The 15,406-nt window shown below is 42.9% G+C and overlaps 1 protein-coding gene across 6 annotated transcripts in view; it reads right to left on the bottom strand.

Moving 5' to 3' along the window:
• The window catches only part of RNF111 (ring finger protein 111), a 67,338-nt gene that overhangs the window by 34,218 nt on the left and 17,714 nt on the right, over positions 1-15,406 (bottom strand). For 5 of the 6 annotated variants that reach the window (XM_075575806.1, XM_075575809.1, XM_075575810.1 and 2 more), the window contains exons 2-3: positions 10,219-11,111; positions 6,656-6,782 (exon numbers count right to left, since the gene is read on the bottom strand). In XM_075575806.1, the coding sequence (XP_075431921.1) occupies positions 6,656-6,782; positions 10,219-11,041 (950 nt within the window). In that variant the 5' untranslated portion in view covers positions 11,042-11,111. Of the gene's footprint in view, positions 1-6,655; positions 6,783-10,218; positions 11,112-11,670; positions 11,743-15,406 lie in introns of all 6 variants that reach the window. The other variant, XM_075575807.1, reaches the window with a different exon arrangement.

Below are 15,406 nucleotides of genomic sequence, written 5' to 3'. Positions count from 1 at the left end.
TCCTAGGAGGAAAGTAAAATAATTCCACTGACCTGTTGAAGAGGCTCTCTTTAAAAAAAAAAAAAAAAAAAAAATTTATACCCAAATCTGACACCTATAAGTATTAGAGGGGTTTGAATTCCTCTGTCTGCTCCCTCTTGTGCAATGTGATTGGTTATACAAGCACTTGCTGATCACACAGAGTCATCTCCCCCCCCCCTCGTCGTTATAACGCGATCTCATTCTGTGGATCCTGAAGACCGCTTTTCTTTAATAAACAGGGACCTTAGACCCTTGCAGATAAAATATGCATCTATTTGCATATTTCCTTGGTGGTGGAAACGGGTATTATTGCAACCGAGTAAAGGGTAAATATTAACTAATTTGACATATCTTGGCAGGAAAAAGGGGAGTTGGTTAGTTCAGCCGTGTGCATTAACCCTGGTTGCATATCCAAGTCACATGCTCACTAGTGTGCTGTTCGTGACAGATGGTATATTGGGACGGAGTGAGGGGAGATATTAATTTGAGGCACCTTTACGGAAGGTAAAAGAGAGGGTCAGCTAGATTACTGTGTAATAACCCTTGTCCCATATGCAGGTCACGTACTCACAGGTGTGCCGTACGTGACAAGGACCAACATAAGATGTAAATGCTGCAAGCACGAGCTTTAAAAAAATTTTTTTTAAATAAAATAAAAAAAAAGTCCTTGAAGGCCTCTTCATAAGATGTGATATAAGGCAACAAAACCCCCCACTAACCTCCTACACATTGGGAGGTACTATAAATGTAGGGTTGTTGGCTGAGGACACATTATACATGTGTTGCAGCAGAAGAATGACGCAATATGCAATGCTGGTGTAGCTACTGATTATATGTAATTGCTATATGTAATTAAAGCAGACCAACAGCTGTTATGCAACATTTTAACACTGGCAAACTCTGAATATTACCAACAGAATACAAATCACTCTAAAAAAAGGTGCTGTTCTTGATTTTAAGTGGGGGGGGGGGGGGGAGAAATGTATCTTAATATTTTAAGGAGGGTAAATCACTTGAAATATTTGCCCATTTGAAGGCAATAACCAGCTAGGTATTTAGATTTTTAATTGCCATTTAATTTCCTCAGAAACATTCCTGAGTGTTTGATTTCAAAGTGCATTCCCATTTTGCTAATTTTAAGATAGTTTATTTTCAAGTTCCACTTTCATATCTATCCCATACTGCATTGTGAAAATCCCCGCAGCAGTCCAAGAAAAACAAAATCATTATTTGTTTTGCGTGATGACTTTTAAAAATACCACAGGTGACCTTTCCTCAAATCTGTTTTAAACGTCACACCAACTACTGCACTTTTGCTTCAGCATTTACCCCGTAGTTTGGATTGAGACCCTAACAGAAGCAGTATGCATCTTAATTACCAACTTGCTTTTATATGGGTATGACCAAGTTTAAAATCTGCCCAGTTCCACTGAGTGCAGAGATTATGTAGGTCTGTATAATCTACATCTGGCATCAGGTTTCAGAGCCTAGATTCACAGGCCGTCTGGCAGCAAAAACGGTAAAAAGCTTTCATTTACTTTGTGTGGGATAGAAACTGCACACTAAGCAAATTGCAGAAGCCAGTGGAAACACTCCAACAGCCTGTTTATATCATAGCAAGTCCCGAATCATCTGGGCCTGACCATGGCACGCCACGAACGGAAGCAGGAATTACTGTCGGGTCATATGCAGTACTGCACAGATCCTCCCACCGTTCTATGTGCTGCTCTTCACAGTGCAATGCATCGCAGGACTCCGCAGAGGGACAGAGGGACAGAGGGACAGAGGGACAGAGGGACAGAGGGACAGAGGGACAGAGGGACAGAGGGACAGAGGGACAGAGGGACAGAGGGACAGAGGGACAGAGGGACAGAGGGACAGATCACGTGGGCAAATTATTTTTTATGCAAGGCTACAGGATTTGCTAGAAAACACTATTAAGGTGCAACCCCGTTTAGAGACGGTGTGAGCCTGCAATAATATTACAGCATTCAGCCACATGTTACCTTATCTATCATAAACACTTGTATACACACACACACACACACACACACACAACGGAGCAGTACTGCATATGACCCGACAGTAATTCCTGCTTCGGTTTGTGGCGTGCCATGGTCAGGCCCAGATGATTCGGGACTTGCTATGATATAAACAGGCTGTTGGAGTGTTTCCACTGGCTTCTGCAATTTGCTTAGTGTGCAGTTTCTATCCCACACAAAGTAAATGAAAGCGTTTAACCTTTTTGCCGCCAGACGGCCTGTGAATTTAGGCTCTGAAACCTGATACTAGATGTAGATTATACAGTCCTACATAATCTCTACACTCAGTGTAACTGGGCAGATTTTAAACTTGGTCATACCCATATAAAAGCAAGTTGGTAATTAAGCTACCTGCTGCTTCTGTTGGGGTCTCAATCCAAACTACGGGGTAAATGCTGAAGCAAAAGTGCAATGATTGGTGCGACGTCAAAACACCGAGGCCTAGGTAAAGACAAGTCCTGGGCCCTGGAATGGATATCGGCGTCCATGCACAAATATAAACATACATGCAATAGGTTGAAAAGATGAGCAATAGGCACCTTCCTCCCTGCTCTGTCCCCTGCTTCAGCAGAGGTGGCTTGATCAGTGGCTCAGTCAATGACAGCCACCTGTGCTGAAGCAGTGATATCCTTAAAACCTGACCTGTTGGTGGCCCTTGAGGACTGGAGTTGGCTACCCCTCTCATTTCTCATTTCTAGGGTAGATGAAGTTCGAATGAGGTACACCAATGTCAGAAGAGCCACCATCCCACCATCCAGTGGACAACAACACTAGGGCACCCTGAAGAGTATATTCTGGTCTAAGCACCTTATTGCCAACTTCATTTCTGATCTACTGAGCCCTGAAAAATAGGTTTCCAGGGGATGGTTTAACAAGGCCACTAAAGACGGTCTTAGGCCTAGGATATAGTGCAATCAGGGTCACTGAGGCGGGCTGAGCCGCGCTGAACAGATGCACAAAGCTCCTGCATCTGTAATCAGCGCGGCTATAGTTTCTCCCTCCGCATGCGTGCTGATGCGTGCGGAGGCTGAGAAACTTCCCCGAGACAGGCAGTTTTGAAATTTGCCGCTCGGGGAAGCGGAGGAGCGGTCACATGACCGCTCCAATCCAATGGGAGCGGGGGACTAGCAGGCGAGGCAGAGCACTATGTCCCAGGCCTTAATAGTAACTCCATTTATAGGGGGAAAGGGATATGCTTGGGGAACATGGCCTCCTCATAATCTAAAAACTCATCACTAGGGGGCATGGCCAAGATGTTGAGCTGAGCAGACGCATGCAAGATCAGCTCCGCAGACAAAGGGAACATATACACCCATAAAGTACCTATAAACTGAAAATAAAGCTCCACCAAGCCCCAATAAGAGTACCGGAGAGAGGCAATGGATCAGAGACTCTCTTGTGGGCCCGGGAGCCACTCGGAACGGAGGGCAGAGCCGGAGGGGGACGCTCAGAGTGAGAGCTGAAGCGGAGTTCACGGGCCCTTCTCTTCGGCGCAGGGACAAGTTGGCCGACGGTGCAGAGAAGTGAGAGGCCCCAGGAAAAACCTGTGTGAGGACCGGGGAACCCAGCAGCCGGGACAGGCAAAGGAGCAGAAGACAGGAATCTGATCCCCAGGCTCCTGCTCCGCTCCCCCAAGATGGCCGCCGGAATCGCACACCGGGCTTAACAAGTAAGCTACTCACCGGGCTGGTCCTGGTGGGCGATCTGGGTGCCAGGGAAGATTGGGGGGAGAGAGGCCCCGTCAGAGCGGAGGACACAGAGAAAGCAATGAGATGGACGAACCCAGCTTTATTACGAGAAAAGGAATAAAGCTAATAAATATCTTGCAGTAAAACTGAGGAACAAAATGTCCAGCTTAAATATATTCAGTCTAAAAACGGACCAAGATAAAACAACCTATAATCCGTCTGAAATCAATAGCGAATTTGTAAACTATTACAGCAGACTATATAATTTAGAACGCAGCAAGGCAAACGGGCCCGCAATAAAAGGGAAGCATCGACCAATATTTAGATACCTATGCACTCCCCAAGTTGGATAGCCAAACAACAAAATCAGCTAGGCGCTAAGATAACAACCAAAGAGATAACGGAAGCAATAAAATCCCTAAAAAATTCTAAAGCCCCAGGCCCGGACGGGTTCTCAAACTTATTATAAAAAATTTGAAGCCACACTGAAACCATATTTAACCAGACTATTCAATGCAATAGGAGAAAAACTGCTGAAGGAAATGTTAGAAGCTGCAATAATTGTAATTCCCAAGGGGGGTAAAGAACCTATGCTGTGCCCAAGTTATAGGCCCATATCGCTGATCAACACGATATAAAACTTTTTGCTAAAATACTAGCAACACGTCTAAATAAAGCGTTGAACATACTGATACACCCAGATCAGGTGGGGTTCACCCCGGAGCGTCAGGCCTCGGACAATATCCATAGAATTATAAATATAATCCACAACAGTAACAGGATCCAGAACCAGACCCCGATTCTGTGGCTAGACACGGAGAAGCCCTTCGATAGGGTAGCGTGGCCCTTCCTGTTCCAGGTAATGAATAAAATGGGAATACACAAAAGCTTTATTAAAGGGCATACAAGCATTAGATCTAAACCAGACAGCTACGGTGCGAACCTCAAGCTATACCTCAGCTCCCTTCCAAATGGCACCCGACAAGGATGCCCCCTGTCCCCACAGCTGTTTGCTCTGTGTATAGAGGCTCTGGCAGCCAAAATTAAGGGGAATCACGCAATAGAGGTAGTAACAATATGTGTTGGGAATATAAGGTGTCCCTGTTCGCAGACGATGTTCTATTATCACTCACAAACCCAATAAGTCATTACAAAAATGATTCGACACAGAAGAAATTGGCATACACTCAAATTTCAAAATAAAGCACACCAAGTCAGAGGCCCTAAGCCTATATAGCTCGGCGGAGGACAAACCAACGATGAAACAATTCCCCATAAAATGGAAATCAGATAAGATCAAATATCTGGGAGTTTATATAAAGGGACACATGATAAGCTTTATGGGGCAAACTACCCTGCATTTTTTAAAGAGGTGATAAAAGATTTAAGGACATGGGACAGACATCAAATATCATGGACAGGCAGAATAGCATCGGTAAAAATGAACACACTATCCAGGATGCTGTATCTATTTCAGGTACTACCGTTACAGTTCCACAAAAAGATATTAAAGAGAGAGCTAGAAAAGGAAACATCAAAGTTTATATGGCAAGGCAGAAAGGCAAGAAAAAAAAGTAATGGGGCTACCAACAAGACTAGGGGGCATGTCTCAACAAGACCTAATGAAATATTATGAAGCGACCAGGTTAAGTCGCCTGGTATACTGGTCAATCGAGGCGGGTATGAGACCATGGGAGACATGGAAAGAGCAGAAGCCCAGACGAAACACATGGCGACATTACTATGATTAAAAAGAGAGACGAGGTCAGAGACCAATCAAAACACAATCAGTGATCTCACATTCTCTAAAACTATGGGATAAACGCTGTAGAGTTAAATCTATCTCATCTATTCCCTCACCCCGACCCCAATTCTGTCCAACCCAGAATTCGCCCCGGCCCTACAATCAAGCGCATACAACATATGGAGAGAAAAAGGCTTGGGGAGACTCGGGATGTGGTAAAATCAGACAGGATAAAAACATTCCAGGATATAAAGGAGGAGTTTGACCTACCAGACATGCATCTGTACCAATATTTTCAGATAAGATACTGTGTCACTTCAATATAAACCACACAGGATGTTTTTAGGCCACCAACTATTTTCTAGAAAATATACTCAGCTAGTGCATATCATAAAGGAACTATAGCACAACTATATCGCGATTCACAGAAAGTCGAGCTACCAAGTAAAAACAATGCAGACTGGGAAAATTATATTGGGCGAGCGCTGCAGAGAGACGAGTGGACGGGGAAATATGAGAGAGAGATCAGCTAGATCGTCTAGGTGCCGGCATTCTAAGAAATCAATCACAAGATAATAAATAGGCGGTATTACACCACCGCCAGACTCCACTCGTTCTTTCCAGCCACCTCCCCCCTATGTTGGTGCAACTGTGGCCAAAAAGGCTCATTCAAACACATCTGGTGTACCTGCCCGAAGATAGCAATATTCTGGAGAAAAATTAAAAGACTAATAAAGAGAAATACGGGACTGGACTGCCTATTGAATAGAGAGACAGTACTAATCCTAAAACCAATAGAGGATATTAGACATGTATTAGACAAACTAATGATAAATATTCAATCAGTCCCAATTTCAGCATTGGTGGCTCAATCAGAGGTTCAGTCTTTCAATGAGCCTCTGATTGAGGCACCTGTGCTTTAGCAAGGACTGATTGAGTCACCAGTGCTGAAGCAGGGGCATCCTGAAAACCTGACCTTCTGGTAGCTCTCATAGAGCAGGAGTGGCCAACTCCAGTCTTCAACTTAAATGTTCCTAAAATGATGTTCACAGAGCATTGCCACGGTTCATAAACTTAGACCTTTGTTCCAACTGGGCCCAGTACTCCTACTTCAATTGTTTTTATTTTTAAATCCTTTGGACCACTACCCCAAATCCCACCTGTATGTTTCACCGACTGTCACAATCTCCACTTCACTGTCAGTTGAGGTAACGTTGATTTCTTCGTTGGCCGGGACCTGGGGAGTGGAGGAAGCCTCTATGACAACAACGTCCTCATCAATGCTTCCTGCAGATGGAAATAGAGTTAATATTACTTTCCTTTTTTTGTATATGTAATGCATGTGACAATGTGTACTACTACATTCTTACCTAAACTGGCAACCGTTTGGCGCTCCTGCTATAAACCTGTAAAAATCCTGATTGTGCGCCTAACCTAATGGCTAACAAACAACACACAAGTCACTTCCCAAGTCAGCAGGTCTTTTTCATTCTACTGGATATAAATCCAACGTTGGTCTTTCCCCCTCCTAATAGAGGTACATGATAATTTGAACTCTAATAGAGGTATATTAGTATTTTATATGGTAGTGTTAGGACCTGCGAACTGGGTCTGCCTTGTCGTGGCTCGCAGGTTTATGATGCTTTGGCCAAGGGTTACACTAAGTTACCCTTTTTCAAGAGAATATATAAGTATTTTACTGTGTATTTTTGTCCTATTGGATGTAGCATTGGGCTTCTCTTTAACCTAATGGCTGCTTCAGTCAGTGTAACTCAGCAGCTACAATATATCCTTAGATTACCAAGGTAACATTATTTATTGTTACAGTTTGCAGCTCAAACTGCTGGGAATATTGTGAACAAATGATCCCAAACAGGAAAGTGTTACAAAGATCTTGCACTGCTGGGGAAGTGGGCTAAAACCTGCTATAGAAATCAAATGATGTTCATTATATTAAAACTCATTAAAAATGGCATTAAGAGTTGAATAAAAACAAAAACAAAAAACGTATTATCCAATACTACAGAACAGATTTAAAGAAAAAATAAGATTGCACATGTTTTGCTGCTTTAATAGGTTTCCTTGGACAGTGTGTGTGTGTGTGTGTGTGTGTGTGTGTGTGTGTGTGTGTGTGTGTGTGTGTGTGTGTGTGTGTGTGTGTGTGTGTGTGTGTGTGTGTGTTCACAGCTAGTAAGTTATGTGGGAACTGAATGTAGATTAAGGGGTTAACATCAGTTTAATATTTTATGGGTGCCACATGCACGGAAAAGTATGAATAGGTAGAATATTTTTGTGTTTGTTTTGCTTTCCATGCATATTCTTGCAGCCTTCTTCTAAATGTCATTGGGGGTCCCATTGATAAATGACCTAAAAGTGACCTGCTTGCCAGGGATAAAAACCGCATGGCAGAATGGCATCAAGTAGAACTAGTTCCAGCCAATAAACAGCTAGGATGAAACAAGCAGAGATCACAATTCAGAGTTTCCAGATCTAAGAGCAACGTTTACACCAAAACGGTTGTAAATCAAGTTTACAAGATGTTACATGGACGAGTGCTTTGCCTGTACGGCAACTCCAAAACAGCTTAAGTATTACAGCACAAACACCCCAATCAAGACTGAACCCCTTGCATCAGTGCATGGTTTCAGCTATAAAAACTGCATTTACAATGGAAATTATAACCATGGGGCTGCTATATATTGTCAAGAAGGAAACGGACACTAAATCCATCATTTAGCAGCACATTCTTTTCCATATTAAAATCCCCATCACATTACCAATAAACGATGCGACTCTCAGAATCACAAACCTAAATAGTGCAAAGATGATTAAATATCAGTGTCTTCTAAGCTGCCATGTAATGTAATCACGCAGTTGTACACACGTTATTTGCCAGCTGTAGGAGAAGCCAGGATTCCGGGAGGCTAGATTGAGTTTGCAGCCTCTGGAAATTGCAGATTGGGGGCGATTCTTCACTACACTCCAACCATCTGCTCTATCTATTGCCACTTACATCCACAAAGTACTTCCTGACAGCAAGGGGGTTTATTGAAAGCCAGTGCCAGCTGGACCCTTCTAAGGTGTCAATAAGACCTCAGGAATTGAGGCTCAATGATGGCTAGGATTTAAAATACATATACACCTGGTTTTAAATGGATAATGCAAGATACCGCTATCGTCAGAGAAAGGACCCACTGCGGACTGAAAAGTTGGTTATTTTGGTTGTCCCAATACAATTCTTTATTGATCACCATCATGCAGTGCTCTGAGTCTTCATCGATCCTGGTGTTGGGTAGGTGTGTGGTGTGTGTATGTATGCGTGCATACATGTATGTATGTCGATAGATATAGATTTATAAATGTAAATATTTCAAGTATTTTTTAGTATCAGAGTAAAGCATTACTCATTTTAACTTTGTTACGGTATGGATTTTAGGATACATTAGTATATTTTATCTTGCTATAAATTACATTAGTTTCATTTATTTTTTGTTCTGGGAGTTACATGTTTGGTCCTGCTCATACTTTTCTTATAGGATACAATTTGCATTTGTTTAGGTGTAACGGTTTTGTGTCTATTTTTGTTCATTTGTATTTGTAGCAGTTGTGTTTGTGTATTGCTACGGGTGTGTAATCAGCAGATAATGATTGTCTGGAGTGTCTGCTATTTTAAATGACCAAACCCAGGTGCGGGCATACCACATTAAAGCTTTCCAACAACATATCGAAGAGAGAGGAGGGGAGAGAGAGGGGGGGAGAGAAAGGGGGGGGAGAGCGAGGCTCATATGCATGTATGCACGCACGCGTGTATGTGCGCACACACACACACACGATCAAAAGTAAGATCGGAGGAATAAATAAGAAAAATGTGTTGGGAGCCGATAAATATTAATTGGATTAATGTATATGTTTCTGTTTGAAAGTAGTAGTGGCATATCAGTAATAATGCTGATGTTCGCCTTTGCTGTTGCTGACTGGCATGCAACATCTCCATGTCAGTACTTCTGACACGGATCCCTGTGCATTCTCATTTATGAGCACCAAGCAGTTTCATTGGAAATGGAGACTTGGAAAGCTCTCTCTCCAAAACACACTGTGATCCAACCTCTTAATACGATGTCAGGGTCCAGGATCAGTCCTCAAAAGCCAACAACAGAACAGGTTTTTATGGCAATAGACACTTAAGCAAGATCCCTTATTGCTAATCAGAGCTGGGTGAATTAAGTGTGGATTAGAAAAACCTTAACAGCAGTTTCCCTCTCCTCAGCACCCCGTTTCTATTACCAGGATGGCAAGCAGAGGGTCCCAAGAGTTAAATGGCGTTATCTTCCATTTCCGGGGATCCCATAGTTTGAGATATTTACTGATAAAAGTAATGGTATTTAAATCCTCTGCGTAATATGGGCCAATAGGAAGGCACAACGGATAACGTTGTCGCTTTTTATTGGCCTGCGTGATGTTGATTTAAACACCACTTTAACATCTCATGAACCAGGGGGTCCCGAGCTGGAAATAGCATGGACCAGATCTGAGGACTATCCTGGTTAACAGATTCAGGATCCAAGTATCAAGCCAAGTTTTAAAAAAAAGAATAAAATAACGAACAAAGGGGAATGCTGTTTTCACCACCTGGCTCATTGGAGGCCTTAGAAGACCGAGTTTGGACCAACCGATATAGTTTTATAAAATTGAACAAACCAGCTGAGGTGTAGACGTGTTTTACCTGAGGGAAGGGTTGTACTGGTTTGGTGGTTATCTCCGGGAGACACAAATAGGTCTTCTCCTTCAGTGGAAGAGCTGGAGGCCGACTCGCTGCTGAGGTCGTTCTCACTGGAGCTGCTCGAGCTAGGGAGCAAGGCATACTTCTGGCGGGCCAGCACTTCCCTCTTCTTCCTCTGCATCAATATCCGCTCCTTTTGTTTCTGCGTCCTCTGCGTGGAGCCGTTTTTCACGAACCTCTTCCTGTGCACCGGTCTCCGCGGGGTGCTCACGTGATAGCAAGGCCTCTTCATTAACAAGCTGGGCACAGACTCTGTCTGAGAACGGGGCCACTTTGGAGACCTCGCACTGTGAGTTCTAGTTGGCGTGTTCACACCTGCGTGCGAGTATCTTCTAGGGCTGCCCTTGTCCTCATCAGAGGTCATAGTGTCAGAGTCCCCAAAATGCGAGCTGGATGAAGGTGAAGAAACACAGTCGCTGAAAGACGAATCATTGTCCAGGTCACTTGGTGGTTCTAATCTCAGCCCTAGCAGTCTCTGGTTCTCTTTAACCTCGCAGTTCTGTGTGTAGGAAGGGCCAGCCTGCTGACTTTTCCTCTTTTTCCGAACTACCAGCCCTTTCTCTTCGTCTGTGCCATTGCTGGTCAAGTCCCTCTGCTGTTTGTCAGAGTCACCGCACAAGTGGGAGAATTCATTGCCCACCTTGCTGGCGATCATCTCCACATCTGCTGGGAAGCTCTTGGCTGCCCCGAGAGGCTCAGGGTTCAGGAGCACCCCTTTCAGGTTTTCCTCTGTCTTTGGTGCATCTGAAGGAACTTCACTCTTCATATCCGCTTATATGGTATAATCCCTTTTACATGTAGAAGACCATGGACTGGTGAGGAGTCTCCAGCGCAGTCTACAAAACGAGAAGAACATTAGTAAAACAGAAATAGGCAACAGTACATTTTAAGTCACAACAATCAGCACCAACAACACAATATAGTGTGTCCTGCTGCTAAGGCCATACAAAAAGCCCACTTAAATACCTTCAGGGCTGGGGAGGGATCTCTATCTGTAAAATCAAGAACAAGGGATCTCTGCAGGAAGTATGTGTAAAAATACAAAATGAGAAGAGGGAACAAGACAGGGACTCGCCGGTTCAAAAAGGTGATGTTTAACACTACGTTTCAGCTCCCAATGGAGCCTTTTTCGAGAGCGTTGAGTATTAAACATCACCTTTTTGAACCTGCGATTGCCTGTACTTCTGTTCTCAGATTTTGAATTTTTTAATACATGGACTGTATGCGCCCTAAAATATCTACACTGCAAAAAGTGAGCTGTGGAGAGATATGGATAGATTTTATTTTAAATGTTCGGTATATTTTTGGCATCCCCATGTAAAAACCCCTGAAGAAGTTCCTTTGCACAGGACAAAAACATTAATGTTTCTCTGGACTCCAAGACATTATGTTCACCTAATATTGCTGTGCTGTATTGTCATTTCTTCAGAATTTGGGTTGGGAGATTATACACGTGTACAAAAAATCCTGCAAGACAACCAGATAAATAGTACTGCAATAGCGAGTGGGAATTAGGACCTGAGTCACCAACTGTGCTGGGGATAACAAAGTATGCACACAAACAAAAGTAGTATCCCACAAAAGCACTCCTGTACACCAAAATTACAAAGAATGTATTAAACAGTCACTAGAAATGTATTAAAAATATTCCCTCTTACTCAAATGTGAGGTGCATAATCCAGCAGTAACAAACCGCGAGTCTGCATAACTGCAAGGCTACATCAGCATGTGGTACATCATACAGTAAACAGAGGAATCAATTAGATTCCTATATCACAGCTGGACCGGCTGGTCACTAGAAGTATGGTGTAGGCAGTGTGTTATACTTAGCATATTCCATTTTATTATCACTAAATAGAGAGGTTTTTTTATTACACCAATTAAGTGTTTCTTCTTAAAATAAATAGTATACTAACTATCCTTGTCCAGCATTATATTGGAAGATTTGTTATTTGGAAAACATTTGGGAATTCGAGTATCCCAAAGATCCTGACCTATTTGTAAAAGACCCAAGAAGAAGAAATTGGGTTCATTAGGACGCCTGAGAAAAATATCCCTGAAAAAGTGTTCCTGATCCACAAAATTGGATAAATGTTCTAACCAGATGCTGTACTTACTGATTGGCTGCTTTGCCAGCCAATCAGATAAAAGGTCCAAAAATAGATCTTAATATACTCATCTTCATGTACGTGCAATCTGAGCACCTTAATTTCAATTACACAGGCATACTTCTCTGTGTGTTCCCCCCTCCCTCCCCCCCCCCTTTCTTGTGCGCCTAGGTCACCTTCTACACCGTATGAATTTTCACGGCACCTGTGGGGTCATGGACCTTTCTGGGAGCAAAGAATAGGGAAAGTATACATTTTATATAGAGAACATCTCTCTCCATTATATTGTATATATTATTATTGTTTTACCACATTTTAAGCGATTATAGATTGTAGTGTTTTTTGTACACACGAAAAATCATGCATGTGCGTGTTCACACTCACAACGTTAACTAATGTAAGGTGCCGGTTTGTAACCTATTGAAATTTCTCTTTGTCGAACCAACTTCTTTTAACTTATCATTCAGTGCATATTAAGCTTTGTACTTGTATTTTTAATTAACTTTTTTACACTATGAAGCATGTGCTTCTTTGTGTGGGAGCGCGCGCACACACACACTTTGGAGTTTAATCGTCTAATTAGGCTGGGGGGGACAACGCCTGCTGTCTGCCAACACTTCCTTAGTTCTGCAAACACCAGGGCTATTTTTAAGACTGCAAAAAGGTTTTTGCTGGGTCACAATTCAAAGACAAAATGTAGGCATCAGAAAGTCCGTTTTACTAGAAAACAGTGTTATTAACAGAGCAGAATGCAATTCCCTTTAAAACAGTAAACATACAAAGATTGGGCTTGTAACAGAGGGGAAAAAAGAAAAAAGCAATGCATGTCCTCTCCTCCCCCTCTGGTAAGGAAGGGGTTACTGGCCAAAGATCTGGTCTTTATAGTAGGATAGCACAGAGTTTGACACTCAGATCTAGCTCTGTGAACACAGGCAAGTTAAGTGTTTCCCATATACAAGTGAATATATTTTTTTTTTTAAAAAGGATTTAACAATTTAATGTAATTGGCTTCTTTAAGGCGAATTATAAAACTTTCTAAAGTGGAAATGTTACTTATTTGTTCTCCATTAAAAAAAACAAAAAAAAACAAATTAAATGTTTTTAATCAGTTCCTGCAAAATTCAGTCTCATCAGATTGCTCGCATGCCCCATCTCTTTTGGCTGCCTGACTAATGCCACCATAAGGCCGCGCTTACAGTGTGCACTGCAGTGCGTGACGTCGTGCACGCGAATCCTGCACTCTATGCAGGCGACAGGGGGCGTGGCCCATGACATCAGGCGAGCGGTTCATCATTATTGGCTGAACCGCTTCACGTGACGCTGACGCCACGCGGAAGCCACAATTTCATTGGTCCGTCCTGGATCTTGCCGCCTGGTCGTACCCCCGCCTGGTCGCGGTCACCATCTGCAGCAAGATTGCACAACAAAGTATGTGTTTTGGCACTGCGCGCCATCACAGTCGCCACAGCTATAAGCGCGGCCTAACTGCTTTCCGTGAAAGAATGAACAAAAGCAGCGACACTATATTTGCCAGCAAATCATACATCAAATAAGTTATGGTGGGTTAAAAAAAAAAAAAAAAAAAAAAAGTGATGAAAACCGTCACCGTATAGCATACACCAAATAAAAATACCCCTTGTTCACATCTCTCAGCTCTGCAACCCTGCCTTTCCCCATTAACTTTAAGGGTGCGTTCATCGTTCCCCTCTCGCCTGTAGCGATACACGGCCTGTAGGTTTCCACGACGGGGGGCGTGACCCGGCCATCGCACAAATTTTTATTTTATTTTTAATTCACATTTATTTGATTCCTCACGCTCGCGCGATCTACGGCCACGCTCATCGCCTTACGGAATTGGTCACGCTTACCATGGACGCGGCCTTAGCATACCGTGCTTCCACTGCAGCAAGGGATACTTGGAAATGATATGCAAATGAGCCAATTATCAATGACTTCTCACGAAAGACATTTATGGTAAAATTGGGGGGGGGGGGAGAAATCTTCCAAAGAATTTGGCATTAATAGTTTAATAGGACATAGATTTGGTTGAATCTGATTTCTATTTATACAAGACGTTTAGACCGATGGATATATTTAATCCATTTGCCATTAGTAATAGAGTATGAACTATACACTACCAATAATGGGAATGTCAATACATTAACACAGTGTATACACGTCTAGGAAACATAGTCTCACTTTGTTTTGCAGTAGAGGATCAGACACTTTCTGAGCCTATTAATGCCTCCAAGTGAAATGTTACAGAGCAGGGGATATTCTGTATGCATGTGTAAGTGTGGGGACGGTATGCTTTGGATGGGAGCAGAGAAAGCTTTCATTGTAATTGCCAGTAAGTAGAGAAATGGAAATCTTCCCAATGGGCTGAATGAACCATCTGCTTGTTTAGAGAGATACAAGCAAATGGTCACGGTCCTGTATCTGAATGGCAAATGATCACATGCCTGTATTATATGATTGCTCTGAATCAATTTGGCTGCAGATGCCCATTTATCAGCAGCATTGGTAATTTTGAACATATACATATATAATATATAGTTACAAAATTGAAGTAACATAGCATTTTTAAAGGGGTGTATACACACACACAGACACACACTGGTCCTAGACACCCCCCCCCCCCCAACAGGTCAGGTTTTCAGGATATCCCAACTTCACCACAGGTGGGTCAATCAGTCCCCAGCTTCAGCACAGGTGGCTCATTCAGTGGCTCAGTCTTCTACTGAGCCACCTGTGCTGAAGCTGGGATATCCTGAAAATCTGACCTGTGGGGGGTGTTGTGGACTGGAGTTGAGCACCTCTGATGTAGGGGGCCCGCCAGTCGTTGCAGTCTGTCAATAAAAATTACAACCAACTATATCAGAAGAATAAACATCTAACAAAACCTGTGTGTGTGACACAGGCAGCTGAGAGAGAGAGATAAGCCCGGCATTTCAGGACTGGAAAGGTATTTGGCTGGCTATACCCACAGTTGCTCTATTATGCTGTAATGCCATCTCTGGCAA

The sequence above is a fragment of the Ascaphus truei genome, chromosome 18, assembly GCF_040206685.1.
Source record: "Ascaphus truei isolate aAscTru1 chromosome 18, aAscTru1.hap1, whole genome shotgun sequence".
In the NCBI taxonomy this organism is placed as follows: Eukaryota; Metazoa; Chordata; class Amphibia; order Anura; family Ascaphidae; genus Ascaphus; species Ascaphus truei.
This window is presented reverse-complemented; position numbering and strand designations above follow the sequence as displayed.